The sequence below is a fragment of the Sciurus vulgaris genome (genome assembly GCF_902686455.1).
Source record: "Sciurus vulgaris genome assembly, chromosome: 12".
NCBI lineage: Eukaryota > Metazoa > Chordata > Mammalia > Rodentia > Sciuridae > Sciurus > Sciurus vulgaris.
In genome coordinates, this window is record NC_136473.1 from 47,529,454 (window position 1) to 47,548,115 (window position 18,662).

Sequence of the window (18,662 nt, forward strand, 5' to 3'; positions counted from 1 at the left end):
TTGTTATTTCTACTCTGCCTAATTTATAAATTAATTTTATCACAGGCATGTGTGTATAGGGAAAAAACCTTGTAAATGTAGGTTTCAATACTATATGAGATTTCAGTTAACTAATAGCGGGGATCTTGAAAGGTATCTCCCACAGGTAAGAGGTTCTACTGCAAATGTTTTCTTGCTCTTAAGACTTAAATTTGAGGAATTAAAGAATATTAGAGAATCCAGCTTACCTGAATATATTTCCGCTGAGTTTCATCATTTAAAACATGTGCAACATGCTTAGAAAAAATCTTTTCCCTGCCAGTTCTGGCATGGATACCAACCATAGTGACACCAATAGGCCAGGGAGCATTTCCAATGGCCATCTGAAGATAAGCATCATTTGCCTGAAAGGAAGTTTAAAAGATCAGAAAGGCAAAAATATTGCACTGGACCAAATTCTTCAAATTCTTATTTCAAGTATTTCACAGAATTATGACTAATTCTCCACCACCTTTGGACATGTTGAAAATATGTGCCTCTTGTTCAAGTAAGAGAGATTAAAATTGGAGTGAGTGCCTGTCCTGCCCAAGTGCCCATGAAAAAACAGAAGTCAAAGATAATATGGCTGTGAGTTAAAAAAAAAAAAAAAAAAAAAAAAGAACAGACAGTGTGGTGGCACAGCCTGGAATCCCAGCAACTTTAGAAGGCTGAGGTAGGATTCCAAGTTCAAGATCTCAGCAAATTAGCAAAATAAAAAGAGAAAGGGCTGGGGATGTAGTTCAGTGGTAGGACACTCTTGGGTTCAATCCCTAGTACATTTAAAAAAAGAAAGAGAGAAAAAAAAAAAAAAAAAAAAGGACAAACACTCCTTTGCAGCCTTTCGGCACTGGAATTTAATACATTTCAGATCTGGAATTAGCAGGTAGCTCATCTGATGCACTGACAGAAACTCTAGGTTGGGTCTCTATTTGACTCAGTTCTCTCCACTGGTGGACAAAAGGAAGAAAGAGGCTAACTACTTATTCATTGTCCCACCTAAAATCATATTCAATCCCTTCACAGCATTCATTGTATGTTGTCGGAAGTGAGAGGGGTGCACCATGTGCTGGGATGACCACTAAGCGTCCATAACTGTTTAAACAGAGTCTGAATTCTGGCTCCCAAGTCAGAACTGAAAGATAAGATTGGTTCATCTCTTTGCTCTCCCAAATCTCCCACCTACCAAGGACCTTAAAATAAAAGCTACAGAAAGTGAAACCAGAAATCAACAATGCAAATGGCTCTTTCTTTAAAATCAAGCCAGTTACCTGTGAGGAAGGAGGAAGAGAAAAACAAAACAGAAAGCAAGTAAATTCTAAAAAACCTTGAGGGTTTCCAAACAGGCCTCAAAGGGATTTTAATCTCAAAAATCAAACATCTATGTGATTGATATGTAGAGTTGATTTTTTAAAATTAAATACTATAAGATAGGTTAACTGAAGATCATTTTCTACCCTAAAGATAAATTCAAATTTGCTTAGCTAAACAGATTTCACAAAGTTTAATTTTAACAGGGCATGTGCACATATTCATCACGGATACTTGTGTAAATTTTAACACTGGACCCTAATCTATAAAAATTCCAATATTCAGTTTTCCTAAAGTTCAGGGAAAAAAAACTGTCCAAGTACATTATTAAAGTATATTGATTCTTTCTGTATAAACAAGCTTTCACCTGGTTCTGATATATAATCATGAGAAAAAATAACAAGAGAAAAGGTATCACTTGAGCAAACAGGTGATGTAAATACTTTCTGCGATGATGGTGACCTTATCCATCCATTCCAATTATATCGTTCTTAGTAGGAATCATGCAACTGATAGAAACTAAAAATAAACTTCTAATCACAACACAGTTCTTTTGAGAGAACTGGCTCTTTTAAGAAGTAAAACCCCCACATTACCCTTAATAGTCTAAAGCTCTAAACAAGAAAATCATCGAATCACCCAGGAATGCCAGCAGTCCCCTCTTCCCTTTTCCAGTACACAGGTATTACCACTGGGATTGCTCATCTACTCCTAGCTTCCTGGGAGGCAGTCACTAGAAGCATCCCTCCTTACACTGTCATATCTCTAATCTGCAGTACGAGTACACAGGGCCCTTCCCTCCTTGTTGCCTTCTTACAACTGACTGCCCTCCACTTTCCCCTTCTAACTCTCCCCCAGGAGTCCAGCACACCAGAGTGCTTTCCTGCTGCCACCTCCTCCCAGAGTTCATTCAGGAGTAAAGACACTGTAGTGAAGGAGGACAGTCTTCCTCTGCAAGGGGTTGGCTATTGTTGCAATACTGAAATGGGAGAGATGAATCCTGACAGTTTCTTCTGGACCATTTTCCCATAAAATAATTACAAAGAATAGTTAAATTCCATAGCATCATCAGTATAATAGTTCAGCTACACTACAAATTAAACAGGCCTTTATAGTTTCCAGGCCTGGCCTAGGAAACTAATCTATATACATTGTTTCTATGGATAAATTTTGCTACATGTCACAATCGACCATTTATAAACCTCAAAATACACTCATTCATAAAATGAACACTGCCTATACACAACTCATGCTCTGAACAACCTTTCAACCTATTTTAACAATGGCTAAAAAAATACATTTGTGGCCTGAAGGTTTGTTATTCGATGCTTAACAATAATGCTAAGAAAACAATAGAAAACCAAACTGTTTTTACTACTAGCTCACTTCACATTTATTCTTAAATGTACTATGCAATATCCCTCCAGACCCAATGAACATTAGGTACATAACCTAGATATGTTCATAATGATTTCAATGGACAACATAATTTACCTTCACATATTCTCTCTGCAACATGAATTTAATAATATCTGTTATTGATTCTTTAATGTCAGCAGGAAGATTCTGAAAAAGGAAAAAAGCGTAACTAATTTTGGCAGCTACTATTTAATGAAAACAAATAATATTTATTCTAAATCTATATATTCTAATTTTAAAAATAAGTTAATAAAAGCATTTCCCGAAAAACCTCACCCTTTTCCGGAGCTTTCTGAAAAGTGGTCTGAGATAGGACTCAGTCTGCTTCTGAGTAGCACTGTTCAGTTTACCCTGCACACTGCGTTTCACATAATCTTCTCTGGCATTCAATTCTTTAGCCCAAACGCCAAGAAGAAACTGTTGAAAGGAGGAGTAAATTGAGACTACAATGCCACCTAGTGGTTCAATGGGTTTAAAAGCACTCTAACAAAAAAACAGTACAACTGACAGTAAATGTCAAATAAAGTTTAATTAACTATTTTTATTTTTTGTCATGATTGTTTCAAAGTATTATCTATCTTAAGTGAGTCATAAACATCCCTAGTCTATATATCATATTCCTAGCTCATAATCAATTTCCTTAAAAAAAGACTATCAAATTTCTAAATTATTTGAATAAATATTTTACTTTATTTGCAATTGTACCTATTACATAAATTTGACCAAGTTAGATTAATCATCCATAATACCAAATGCACTATAATACTTAGTCTTCCAAGTATGCTGTATTATTTGGACTCTCTACTTATGCAGTACAGACAACAATTCAATTAAAAAAAAAAAAAGAAGTTGTACTAAAGTACCTGACTAAAGGAAGGAAGGAAAAAAGAAATGAAAATAAAGCAGACTATGACCCATCCCTCCCACTTCTGGCCTCCACCCCCAGAAACAAACTTAGTACCCTTTGGGTTTGACTGTATACATGGCACTCCTCTCAGAGGCAATGTGAAGGCTGAGGGAGACAAACTCCTTTAAGCACACTTACAAAGGAGAGGCCATCACTCCAAAATAAAAGACTCATTCATTCTACTTCCCACACCCTGTCAGTTCCATGCCCTATCCTCCATATATTTTCAAATGTTGATGACCAAAATAATATATTTAAAATGTAAATACAAGTAAAATCGCTCTTTATAGTTAAATCTCAGTCTGAACACAGTTAGTGAATAAACATTAAAAAGAACCTGGGACTTGCGCACACTTGACCTAGAGCTTAACTAGACACAGAAATGCCTACAATAAAGATAGAATTGGCAAATCACGCAAAATATAGGCAACTATGTGTACAAGGGAAGAAATGAACACTCTTAAAGGTTATAGAAGTGTTTACTTTTTGTATTGACAAAGTATTTCCACTTCCTTCCTTTCCTTACTTTCATAGATCCCTCATAAAAGTTTCTGGAACCCTTCCATTGCACTCCTTCCTAGGTGTTCATAAAAATTAAGTAATTCCTGGGACTGGGTTGTGGCTCAGTGGTAGAGTGCTCACCTAGCAGGGGGGAGCCCTGGGTTTGATCCTCAGTACCACGTAAAATAAAATAAAAGTATTATGTCCACCTATAAAACAGAAATATTTTTAAAAAATTAAGCAATTCCTTCGAATATCTTGTTCATTCTACTGATGTGATTCTTTAGTGTGTTTATATGAATAAATCAGCTTTTGAGACAAGTGCCACAAAGAAAGTAAATATGCTTTTCCTTTCATTAACCACTATATACAAGTGCAAAGTGATGTCATAAACACAGCACAAGCACTTATGATTTTGAAAATGTTCCTATCCAGCCTTTAACCTTCGATACTCCAAAAATATAAGAACAGTTCTTAAGTATTCAGAATGCCTCTTTCCCTTGCCTAAGATACACACCTTCAGGAACTTGGTGATGATGTCCATGTCCTTATGATCATCGCCTTTCCCTAAAGATTCCCCCAATGCCTGAGGAAAAAGAAAAAGTTTCTGTTAATAAGCAGAGAGTAAACTGCATGTACGTATGCAAATGCAGCATGTGTATATGTGTAATCAACACCAGGTCCTACAATGCTCTTTATCACATATACTGTTCAATTTTTATTTAAAAATCAGTTGGAATTTCTACACAAGTTAAACAAACATACAAACAAAAAACTGCCCAAAACACTGATTTTGCCATTTCTATAGAGAGTGATTATCTTTTATGAATCCAAAGACAGGGGAAAAAAAAAAAAAGACAATGGGAACTGGGCATGGTGGAGCATGCCTGTAATCCCAGTGGTTCAGGAGGCTGAAGCAGGAGATCACAAGTTCAAAGTCAGCCTCAGCAACCTGGCAAGGCCCTAAGCAACTCAGTGCGACCCTGTCTCTAAATAAAATATAAAAAATGGCTAGGGATGTGGTGGCCCAGTGGTTAAATGCCCAAGTTCAATCCCCAGTACCAAAAAAAAAAGAAAGAAAAAAACAATGGGTAAGTACAGTGACCCCTAATGGATATGAGATTTCTTTGGGGGAAACAAAAATGTTCTAATAGACAGTGATAATGGTTGCACCACCCAATGAATATATTAAAATTCACTGAATTATATAATTTAAATGAGCACATCATATGGTATGTGAATATCTCAATAAAGCTGTTTAAAAAAAAAAAGAAAGATAGAGAGGAAGGGAGGAAAGAAGGACCAAATGAGTCCAACTGACAACTGGCTACCCATACTAATTATTTTAGTAAAATTTAGGGACCATTTTAGGTGATGGGGAAGAAGTAATTAAAATGACATCATCCTCAACTACCATCTTACTCTTAGAAACCATTACATGTACAAGAGCCAGAAATGAAAGGAAACAGAAAAATAACAGCTTGTATTTTATTAAGCATTAAAAAAATGATATGCTAAGTCATGTTTTTTACATGTTCTAACATGTATATTTACATGATACACCACTGCTTTTTAATTACTATGACACTTTATACACCATTGCTTTTTAATTACTATGACACATGTGTCATACTAATTTAGCACAGAGGCAAAATTAGAAAGCAAGATACTGCCAAGAGTTGGCAAGGAAGTAAGGATACAAGCCTCTCACATGCTGCTGGTGGAGGGACAACCATGCTAGAGAGCAACATGGCAGTACTTTAACACACATGCATACACCCCACAACTGTGCTGTTTTAGTTCATAATAGTTATATATAAGACTACTCATCACAAAGTTGTTTGTGATTAGTAAGGAGCTGGGAACAATCTAGCTGCCCACCATTATGGGGGAATAAAAAGCAAAATACAGCAAACGCCATAATATGTAGCAATTAAAAGCAAAGGTCTAAATGTACCTAAAGTATCAAGGATAGATCTTTAAAACAGCATGAAGTAAAAAAAAGAAAAGTAAAAAATAAGACTATCATAACACAATATTACTTACGAAAATAAAAATTATATAGACAGCCAGGCATGGTCAGATACTTGTAATCCCAGCTACTCAGGAGGTCGAGGCAGGAAGATCACAAGTTCAAAGTTAGCCTAGGCAACTTAATGAAACTGTCTCAAAATAAAATATTAAAAAGGCCTGGGGATGTAGCTTAGTGATAGAGCAATTGCCTACATGCATGAGGCCCTGGATTCAATCAACTCCCAGTACCCAAATAATATGTGTATGTGCGTGCATGTGCATGTGTGTACATAGTACACTGCCAATTTTACAAGAACAAAAATCCAAGGATTATATCAAACATATTACAATGATTAATTTTTTAAGCTTAGGAAGTAGGAGAATATGAGTGAAGAATGAGCAAAAGAATTAAATACAAGTATGACACAAAAGAGGGTCTCTGCATGACCTGAAAAGGTAGTGGCTCTGAAGTGAACACTCTGATCAACTCAGCCATCTGCTCCATAGGAAAAGGGGATAATGGGGAATGGGCTGAGCTGGGAGTGGAGATTACCTCTAACTCTTCGATTGTGGTGTTTTCTTCATGAACTTTCAAATCATTTTGTGTGTCTTCCTCTCCAGGTTCCTGACCACCCACAATTTCATTGAGGTACTGTTGATCAATCTTATCCAAAGCTGCTTTCAGATCATTCCTCAAACCCTAAGAAAGAAGAAAAAGGAAGTACACCTATTATGAAACTTCTGATGTTTCACCTTTGATTTTACATAAATAAGAAGTATGTTTCGTTTTTCTCTCTATAAAGAGTTAAGAATTTGGTAAAACTAGGTACTCAAATAACATATCAGTTTATTATACTATGCATAATACTATTCTTATTCTCCAGAGTTAATACCTTCAAACATACTTAAAAAGAATGTATGAACAATGGTCAGACTACAAGGTTTCAAAGTGATTTGTTACAGTCACAGATAACCAAAAAGATTTTATATTAATAAATTCCTTTACATGACTTAAGTTTTGGGATGGTCTGCTGCACAGCCATAGATGACCACACTCATCTTTTAGTAATTGACAGAGCAAGCTGATAAAGAGTTAATGAGGCCACAAAGATATGAACAACACTATCATAATTGACACTTGTAGAAATATATAATCAAAGCAAAAACATACTCTCTTCAAGATCCCCTGGAATAGACCACATATTAAGCCGTGAAACAAGATCAGAACCTCCAATGCAAAAGTTAAAACTGTTAATCTTCCAGAAGAAAATACAAAGGAAGGAGACCTTAGGGCAGGCAAAGATTTCTTAAGCACAACATAAACAGCAACAACCATAAAAGGAAAAGCTGATAAACCGGATTTCATCCAAATTTAAACTGCTCAGCAAAGACACCCTTGACAGATACAGACTAGGAAAAAATAGTCACAAAATTTATCTGCACACCTAAAAAAGGATTTATATCTAGAATATATAAAGAATTCCTAAATTCAAAGGATAATCCAATTTAAAAATGAATAAGGCTAAAAGAACAGAAAGTCTATGAAAAGATGTTCATCATATTTAATAAACAGGGAAATATGAATAAAATCACAATGCGATACTACACATACAAGAGAATGGTTAAAATTAAAAAGACTAACAATACCATAGGATGATATTTAGAAATGTCTGAAATTTCTTACAAAGTTTCTTACAAAGCATATAACTGTTTTGTTATTTAGCAATTCCACTTCTAGGTATTTCCCCAAGAGACAGAGCATATTTACTTGAGAGAAAAAAATAATGGGCCCAAATATGATACATATACCAATGTTCACAGCATTTTATTTATTATAGCCCAAAGAACATTCATATAACTGAGTATCACTGAGTAATGGAAAGGAAATTTGTGAATTCTGGATGAAACTAAAGAATGTTACACTGAGCAAGAGAAACCAGACACACATTGAGGCTACCCATATAAGATATTAGAACAAGTCAAATAAATAAGGGTGATGGAATCCAAAAAGGTTGCTTCCTGGAAGTGGAGGAGGGATATGGAGATTGGTTATGAAGGGGCACTGGGGAACTTTTGAGGTGACGGAAATATTCTGTATCTTGATAAGGGTAGTTGTTATATATTTATATGTATTTGTCAAAATCCACTAAACTGTATGCTTAAGATATGTACTTTTTGAAGCTAAACTTCCCAGCAGCAGCAGCAATCTGACAACTTTATTTTTCAATTTTTAGTAACACAATTAGTCAAACTCGAAACTATTCTAGTTTATATGGTACAGTGATATTTTTCTATCTTTATTCTGATTTCTTACCTTGTTCACTTCTGGTGTGAGGATCTCTATTTTTCTTAAACGTTGAAAAGCATCATAATCAGTTTCTCCAAACAGTCTAATTGGTTCACCTCTTTCTCTTAACCTTCTGATAACCTATAGAGAAACAAATACCTAGTAAATTATTTAACTTGTGAAAGGGGGGTAAAAACCAAAACACCATAAAATAATTTACATACCTTATCTTAAAATTGAAACCAGTGTTTAATAAAATGAACTGAATTATCTAAATGCATATTTCTGAATGAAAAATGAAATTAAAAGACTTTAATCATCTTATCTATACTAAACAAAGATGTTTGTGAATGAAAGAGAAAACACCTTAGTTAAAAGTCTATTTTGACTCAAATATCACTACTATAGAGTTTATTACTGAATAGGCCCTAAAAAGTAGTCTGACATACACATCTATAATTCAAATATAAAGCAAGCCCCAAATAGAGACCACTCGTTTTTTTGCAAGATATACACCCCCGCTTACTTACAAGGAGATAAGAGAAGGGATACAGTTTTAGTACCCAATTTACATAATGGTGATTTAGTACTCTTTTAAAAAACATCAAAGACAATACTAATCCTTTCTTTCAACATGTATTTTAAATGATCAAACATCTGTTTTGAAATGCAGATGTAAAAAGTAAGTTGTATTTGTTTCTTCTTAATCTTCCATGAACAAGACATGCTGTGCTATCATCACACTTTGAACAACCATCCTCAAGAGACCTGTTGCAGGTAGGATAATCTGTGCAGTAAGTTACACAGGAAAAAAAACTAAAGATGGGAGAGAAGGATGGCAGTTCTAGAAAGAATAAAACTTGGAGTCAAACAATAACTCCATAACCATAGCAAACAGGATGCACTGTAATCCTACGGTAAAATCCAGACCTCTTCCCTCAGAAGAGAACGTGAGGGATGAGCAGGAGGGACACATGCAGGGCTTTGGAGGGGCAATTCGAACTTGATTTCATGACTTGGGTGATGTAATTAACCATTATATTACATCTACATTTTATATGCTCTTTGTCTACATTATGTTTCATTTAGTGTACAATGAATCAAAATGCAGTCTGTAAAAATTAAAAAAAAATTTAAACTCAAAAACAAAACTAAATAAATAAAATGATATTTTAAAAAGAAAAAAGGGAGAAAGAAAAAATGTAATTAAGAAAACGAATGATGATCCAAATTGAAAAAGAAATAAAAAAGACTACAATAAGAACTTTATATGGAACATGAACAGTATAACACACCTAGAAACCACCAAAAGGACTTCCTCATATTAACTGAGGTTTGGATTAAAACAGAAAATTAAGAGGTCATCTAGTGACAATCAATGCAGAACAAAACCTCAAAACTGTCCTTGTCAGATCCCTGTCTGAGAAGTAATAATCACATCTCTTCAGGAAATATCCCACACCAAGTTTAGACAGATATGCATTGCTTTCTAAAACTGAAATCTGCCTCCCCTAACTTCTTCCCATTGCCTGGTTCTCTTTTTAAAAAACCACAGAGAACATTCAATACCTCACCAAAATTCAATATATTTTTTTAAATATATGTGCTAATTCGTCTCTTTGCTAAGTATTCCAAATTTATTCCCCTATGTTCACATGGTGACTTCTAGAGTCAGTCATCATTACTCTGAAGGTTTCCGTCTCTGTAATGTCCACTCTAAAAATAAGGAATATGGAACTAACAACTAATTAATACTGCAAATGTATTGGTCAGTGAGAAGCACAATACCCTACTCTGACCTAAGTGTCACACTCTGTACCAGATATTGCCCCACTGTGTACTAATATTCAGCCCTATCCACAACCAGACACACACAAAACATGGAGACTGGTGAGGACTCAACAAAGATTAAAGATGAGTGAGCAACTGAGTCAATCACAAATTTTAAAAAACCAAACAGAATGAAAGAATTTGAGCTAGTTATTACTTTAAAACACTGCTTAATACTGAGGGTTATTAATTAACCAAGTTATGAGAATTATGCAATATTTTTCTAAATACCAATTTACATGGCTAATTCTCATCTATCTGGGATTATATGACAGTGATTCTGCCTAAAGGAAAGGTAATAAACTATCTGACTTCAAGACGGTATGAGAATTCTATTATTCTAATTTTTAAAATAAACTTGCATATAAAAAAATTTTTTTGAGACAGAGACCAAAAGGGATATCAATGAAAAATCTATCTTCCAAGTTCTCTTTTACTATGTAAATAGAGGTTCCTTAAGTGAGGGTAGAAATCACATCTTCCTCACATTATACCTGGTGTTTAAATCATATCTATTAGCCAGTTAACAATGACTCAACAAAATTCAATCTAACAAAAAGACCAAGTTCTTACAAGTATTTTGCCTTTAATTAAAACTTTTCAATGTTCTATACAGATATAAAGCAAGTTCTAATATATAAAACATTTTCTACATCAAAAAATAATAAAAATTCTCAAATATGAGTGATGTGAGATTTTAAATATTTTCTAATTATGAAAGTAATGCATATTCATTTTAGATACAAAATTAATTTTAAGTTTTAAATGTAACAGATATTCATTAAAAAGAGCTCATAAAAATAGTGAAAACTATTAATATACCATTTTAAAAACTCTTGGCAATATGTAAGACCTTTCTGAGCATGGTGCTCAAGGTCAAAAACACAATAAAAATGAATGATATGATTGTGTACAAATTTTAAACTTCTGTATGTCAAAAACAAGTGACAGATTGATAAAAAAAGACACATCCCATATGTACATCTGAAATGTACTTAGGAAAACAATAACATCTGTAACATACAGTTATGTTGAGTTATAAATCAATAAAAAGACCATTTCACAAGAGAAAAATACAATTCACACAAAAAGAGACATCAGTGGCCACTGAACACATAAAAACATATTCAGTTCTAATAATCACTAATAAAAAGTTGGAAATTATAAGAAGTCCTTTTTCATCAGTTTGGCAAAATATTTAAAATAACAATACTGCTTTCATATTGCCAAAGGCTAAAATATTTAAAGATAAAGAGTTGACAGCCTTGTTAGGAAAATGCTACTTTTACAAACTTAGTTGAAGTGTAAATTAGAAGAGCTTCTTTGTAGGATAATTTGACATACCATCACAAATTAAGAAAAAAATTTTAATTAAATGGACACACCCTTTTACTAGAAATTCTTTTTTCTAGGAAACTGTCTTATCAATTAACTCATACAAATATATCAAGGAATATATAAAAAGATGTTCACTTAAAAGCAAACAACTGGAAATAAATCACATCAATAAAAGGTTAATTTAATAAATTAACCACTTCTTAAAACAATACCTAAATTTACTAAGTGATTACTATTAAGTACTCTTATTTTTAGGCCTTACCTTCATTTGTTATCTCATGTAATCACAAAAATCTTAAGAGGTAGGCCCTATTATTATACTCATTCGTACAGAAGGAAATCAGGCAGGGCATGGTGGTACACACCTGTAATCCTAGTTATATGGGAGGTTAAGGCAGGAGGATTCCAAGTTCAAGGTAGCCAATTAGCAAAGTCCCTAAGCAACTTAGTGATACTGTGTCTCAAAATGAAAAATAAAAAAGGACTGGGGATGTAGTTCAGGGGTAAAGTACAGTACTGGGTTTAACCCCCAGTGAGCACCCCCACCAAAAAAAAAAAGAAAGAGAAGAAAAGAAAATCAGGAATTAGAAAGTCTGGGTAACTTGCCCAAAGTAAAAATTTTCATATACACTATACACACACGCACACACACAGAGCCTTCAGAATGTATTTTAAGTGAAAAGAATGAGGCACAAAAGCATATAAAAAACCTCATTTGTGTGAAAGGGAAGAAAAAGTATACACTTGCATACTGTTGATGGTGTAAGTGAATGACTCTAGCAGGAATGAGGACAGATTGGAGGTTGGGGCAGGTGTGGGGGACAGAAGATAGGAAGAAGAAAAGACATTTTTGTTTTATACCTTCTCTATATTTGAATTCTTTAAATCACATAGCTCAATTTTGTAAGTAAAATAATAGTTACTATTGACCAGGATATGGGCAAACACTACAGGGAAGAATATAAATACTGGTATAACACATCTAACATCTACAAAGCTATTTAGTAAATATGTATAAAAAAAATCTTAAAAACATACGAAGTCTTTGCCTTAGAAACAAATCATGCTTCCAGAAACTTTCCAAAGGAAATAATCACACATTATTATTCTTGCAATGATGTCTGTACAAGAATGTTCATCTTGTATTATTTATAACAGGGAAATGCTAAAGCAACCTAAATGACAATTAAGAAAGAAATGGTAGGGCTGGGGTCATAGCTCAGTTGGTAGAGTGCTTGCCTTGCAAGCACAAGGTCCTGGGTTCAATCCCCAGCACTGCAAAAAAGGAAAAAAAAAAAAAAAAAGAAAGAAATGGTTGGGCTAGGGTTGTGGCTCAGTGGAAGAGGGCTTGCCTAGCATGTGTGAAGCACTGGTTCAATCCTCGGCACCACATGTAAATAGATAAAGGTCCATGGACGACTAAAAATATTAAAAAGAAAAATGGTTTTAAAAAATTGTACAGCTCACTATAATTTAATCTGGAAAGATACACCAGTAAGTAAGGGAGAGAAGGGCAGGTAGCAAATTAATATTTAAAGTAATGTAGACAAAAAAATTTTAAGTATAATTATTCAAAATACATGAATTTAATTACACTTATTTAGAATGTTTATATGCTTACTGTTCAAAATGTATGACACACTCTTTTAAAAAAGTAAGAATAGTATCAAGAAAAGAAACAGAGGTTAATTTACAACCTCATGAAGAAAGATGTCTTGCTTGCACAGGATTTTTAGATCAATAGGTCATCTTATATGAGAAATAATAACATAACTCATGTAAACATGGAAAAATTTTTCCCATAAAATACTCATATAAACTTACCTCTTGCCTAGAAAGAGTCATGGGTAATTTTTCCTCTGCCAGTTCAAGTTCTAATACTGGATTTGATGAAGTTAGGGGCTTCTGATCCTCCTCTTTTGGCTGTATCTATATTAAGAGCCAAAAGAAATTTAGGTTTTAAAACACAGCTAATATTTATAATTCTGTCACCTTAGCTAATCATGGAAATTAAATTCAGTACTGAAGGTTTTCTAAGAGTTTCTCTGAGGAAAGAAGTTATAATAAAAATGTACATGCTTTTAAGAGCTTATCAAACAGATCCATGTCAGGAACACCACAAGTAGAAAGCATGCCACATGGAAGACAGCATTCTTGCTATAAAAGACTAACATAACCATAATGATTTCCAAAATCAAAACTCAACATTGGTGGGCTGGGATTGTGGCTCAGTGGTTAGAGGCGCTTGCCTAGCAGTGTGAGCCACTGGGTTTGATCCTCAGCAACCAAATAAATTAAAGGTACTATGTCCATCTACGACTAAAATATTAAAAAAAAAAAAAAAAAACTCAACATTGCTGAAATTTGCACTCATTTCTCTCCAAATTCTAAAAAAAAAAAAGTACCTTTTCTTTAAACAATCAATTTGCTTCTCCTTTTTGTCAAATCATCTTATAAGGTTATCTGATTGTTGCTCAGCTTTAAAATGGATAATAAAGAGAAGAACTACTTTTCCAACGAAATCTGTGATGCTTCAAGCTCTAGCTTTTTCCTATTTTGCCTTTGAATGGTATTATTCCAACTGCAGAGAAATCAACTATTGGACAAGTAGAAAAATTCCAAAGGTAATGCAGAACTGACCCACAAACTGAGCTAAATTCTTATAGAAAAACAACGAAAAATGGTATACTGTACACATGCCACTTAAGGAAAGAGTGACATTCTTATTCGCATGAACCCAAAGGGGAATGGGGTGAGAATCAAATATATTTTCTCAAATCTGCTGCCCAAATCACTGACTGAGCAACTTAGAAGCACCATTGTGTGGTCTATTAAAATAGTGAAACATGGTTTCCCATCTAACAAGAAGACAAATCTAAAATACTGAATGTAGGAAAATCTAAAATACTGAGAGGAGAAATGAGAGTCAAAGGATCATAAAAGCAAATCAACATTAAGAAACTCACAATTTTAAAAAGCTATAGTGGTAAAAAAAAATGCTATAGTGGTAAAAAATTATGTAATGCATGACCTTGTAGTTTACAGCTAAAGGCTGGATTTATCCTAGTTGATAATGAAGTAAGACTAAACTTTCATATTTTAACAGGACAAATCAAATCAGGACCAAGCCTTAAAAATAGTAATTAGTTCCTATAAAGAAAAAAAAAAAAAAAAAAGCAATGGATACTATGTTGTCACTACTACCAAGAAGGAACTACTAAAATATCTTCGAAAAGAAAAACCTGTGATTTCTTCTTAAGCAAATACCCTGTGATTTCTTCAACAGGTATTTCTCAAAAACCTCAGGACTAAAAGCATTTTTAATTATATAATGGTGGTTAATAGCTCTGGGAAAAGATCTAAGACATTTTGTCAACTAGACTCAAAGTTACAAATAGTATGTTTACAGTAATTATTTCCCTTCAGTGCTTGCTTTCTCTATATAAGCAAAAAAGCCCTCCCACAGCACTGAGACAATCTATGCCAAAGCAAAAACTGCCACTTTATTAATTTTTTCCCTACCTTATCAAGAAGTGGAAAAAGTTCAAATTTAGAGATCTGGGAATGCAACAAGTTAGCAGACTAAATTATGGTAAGGGATTCTGATTCCAGGTCCAAGCTTTAGTTTAGCAATTTTGGACAAGCGAAAACTGGGAAATCATCTTTCTGAACATGATATTCAACATTTATTTACATAAAACTGATCTTAACTTCCTAAACTAGAAGCAAATGAAATCAGTATCTTTATGGGAAATGGATCAAGATGCAAATATAAGCTTTCATATGTAAAAATCTCAAAAGAAATATTAACTATATTTTTCTTTAATATGTGCCCTTCCAACCCTACAAAATAAAGCCAAATGCATATACGTAACATTTTCATTCCTCATGCTTCCTTCTAGAAAAGTTATGCCGTATAAACTAATTTCTAGAACCTTCCCTATTACATGCACAAGAGTATTATTTTATATTGATGTTTCATGAGTGAAAAGTTGATTTCAAATAGTATTTGATAGAACCTCTTAACTGTGAGTTAAAATTATTAAACAAAATAGAGTTAAAAAAAAAAATATAACTTCTCCACCTCATAGTATTAACCCCTCCCAATAAAACCCCCAGCACATTATCAACTGGCAATTTGAAAAATAATTTCAATCATGCTTCTAAAATATACAAGTAAAGCCTTTCAGACAACTCGTTTGTTTCTAAACAATATTTCAAAATTACATTTTCTATTCAATAGCCTAAGCAGTATCTGAAATGTTATATACCTTATTACAATAAAAGCATATACATGTACATGGTGCTATATTTCAGGCAGAGCTACTAAGGGCCCAAAAGGAATTATTAACAATGCAAACATAAAACCAATGGCTGAAAATATGCCGGAAAAAGCAGGGGAAATGCCACTGCTAACATCATTGTTGCTTAAGGATTAAAATAAACTGGACTCTTCTGAGATACAGTTTTATTGGGAGAGGTGAGGGAGAGAAGTGGTGGTGGAGAGGAAAATAAGGCAGCATCAGATCAAGGACTTAATTTTTAAAAAAGGTCAAGCTTTGATCTCAAGCCACTTCATGCTGTCCACAAAAAGCCAAACCATTCCGAGCCAAAAGTCATGCATATGTTTTCCTAAATTCAATAATTTTTTAAAAAAAAGCAAAACAAAAAAACTCATACCTCTCCAGATGGCTTCTCACTTATAGGCTAATGTGTAACATTGATAAATTGAACAGAGATCAATAATTTTGTCATTTAACAATAGCTATATAAATTTAAAACTCAGAAATTTACAATTTGATATAAAAGCTGACATTCATACCTTATAGCCACATCTTTCAAAATATGCCTCCTCCTCTTTTTTCACAAGTTCACTACGTCTGAAATATTTTTTATTTTCCTATCAAAGAAAAACATAAGTTAATAATATATCCTTAGGCAAAATTTCATATTCCACAGTCATCAGTGCTTTTGGAAAACTTTTTAAAAAACATTCTTCAGTTTTTCAAGAACTTGATAGCACTTTTTGGTTCTAGATACAATCGCGCTGAGTCCCTGAAACATGACGCCCCTCCTCCACATAGGGTCTGGATATTGATGTGTGATGAATACTTAAATTTTTCTTGAACTGACATTTTAATAGGTGTGTACAACAGCACAGAAACCAACAACACTTTATAAATGTTCAGTTTTTATATTTAATTTCCTAAAAATTTGAATTCAAAGATAATTTCTACAAATGGATTCATTATAAATCACATAAAATGGTATGACTTAACTATCTTCTAAGAGAAACAAGCACAAATTATGGCATATTAGCCAACTTCTGAAAACTCATTAACAGGAAGGTTCCAAAAGTGTCTAAATTTTTTGATGCTAACAGATAAGTTCTAAATCTACTGTGGCTAAAAAGATGTTAGTTCTTTATATATCCCCACTGTGAAATATGCAGCCTAATTTCTAAGTTTACTACTTCTGCCTGCGTCCTGTGGGTGAGGGAGTGGGTAACCATCAGAGATGTGGGCTGGCTGTGAAATAAAAACTATGAAAGTAATATTACAAAATAAACACAGAAGACCAGAAATATATATTTTAAAAGCGGGGGCAGTGACAGGTTGAGCAGACCTGATGGGTCTGACTCCTAGCAAAGAGAAAAAACCCACACTTGCTTTATTTATAGCCATACAAACCAAAGGGGATCGGCAGAGAGCTCCTTCATGAAAAAGAGGATAACAGTAGGGATAAACAGTTTGTTTGGGACTTGGGAGGTTATGCCCAGCTTGTGACAGCTGTGTTTGAACCTGGGGTTGTGAGCTAAGGCAGGTGCCAGCATGATCTGGTCTTCTTAAAATGGGGAATTTCATCCAAGAGTTCCCAGAAAAGCAGCTTCTCTGCTTTAATGGCTAAACAATGCCCATAGTTTATACACGGTTCTCAACATACTACTATCTTCACCTCTTCCTCTTGGATCTTACTCCTTCGATAAGTTTGCTCAACTATAGATACTGTACTATTTTATTAATAGTAATTATACCAGAATCTCAATAATACTTCCCCATATGTATTTAGCACCTCTAGTTTCAAAACATCATTCATTCAGGTAATGACCACAAGTGGATGTTAAAATATTAGAAAGATGCTAAAACTATTAGAAGGCTAAGATGGAAAGATCAAGCTGCCAACGCTTGAAACCACTGATCAAGCCTAGAATTTGTAAAAGATTATGTACCTCTTACATGATACCACAGGAAGTACACAGCATCATCTATCAAATACTCTTTACCCTAAATGTAGGAGTAGAGGAGTAAACAAAATGGTAACACCACTAAGTAATCAAACAAATCCAGAACACTGTTCAAACTTAGTCCTCCTTTCTCCAACATGTCAATAGTGGTGAAGGGAGAACAGCTGGAGGAATGAAAACATTCTTGATTAAAAGAAACCAATAATCATAATAAACAAATGCAATTAGTCAAATTTGTGTGGATCTCATTTGAAAAAAACCAACTGTTAAAACATATATATACATATACGCTTTAAGTTGACTGGGGATATATTAATGTGAATTAATATAAGGGAAACAATTTTAATTTTCTTAGATGTGATCATATTTTGGTGATATAAAAATATGTCCTCTAATTTTTAGAGTTACAGGTGTTAGGGAAAGGTTATACAAGTTCATTACACAATTCTATTTTTGTGAATAAAGTTTAAAAGTTTAGAATAAAGTTTAAAAGTTCATTAATTCAATACACACCAATAGACTTACCTACCTTACACCAAGCACACCTTTCACATACAAAGATGAAGATGTACTTGTGGTAAGGAATTGAAGGCATCATCTAATTATCAAACTACCATGAAAAAGATGGGAGCAAATGATACTATCCCTCTTTTAGAGGTGAGAAAGTTGAGAATTGGGAAGGATTGTAACATTTCAAGAACTTAACAGACCTGATGAATAACAAAGCCAGGACTAGAACACTGGTCCTTAAATCCTTTGTACTTATCTAATTTTCCAAGCTAGTTAGTCACTCTAAA

The 18,662-nt window shown here is 33.8% G+C and overlaps 1 protein-coding gene across 3 annotated transcripts in view; it reads right to left on the bottom strand.

The window, feature by feature from the left end:
• The window catches only part of PRPF18 (pre-mRNA processing factor 18), a 61,128-nt gene that overhangs the window by 25,001 nt on the left and 17,465 nt on the right, over positions 1–18,662 (bottom strand). For 2 of the 3 annotated variants that reach the window (XM_079107223.1, XM_079107225.1), the window contains exons 2-10: positions 16,444–16,521; positions 16,302–16,328; positions 13,446–13,550; positions 8,481–8,594; positions 6,720–6,866; positions 4,671–4,739; positions 3,022–3,162; positions 2,821–2,892; positions 228–383 (exon numbers count right to left, since the gene is read on the bottom strand). In XM_079107223.1, coding sequence (XP_078963349.1) covers positions 228–383; positions 2,821–2,892; positions 3,022–3,162; positions 4,671–4,739; positions 6,720–6,866; positions 8,481–8,594; positions 13,446–13,550; positions 16,302–16,328; positions 16,444–16,521 — 909 coding nt within the window. The remainder of the gene's footprint in view (positions 1–227; positions 384–2,820; positions 2,893–3,021; positions 3,163–4,670; positions 4,740–6,719; positions 6,867–8,480; positions 8,595–13,445; positions 13,551–16,301; positions 16,329–16,443; positions 16,522–18,662) is intronic. The other variant, XM_079107224.1, reaches the window with a different exon arrangement.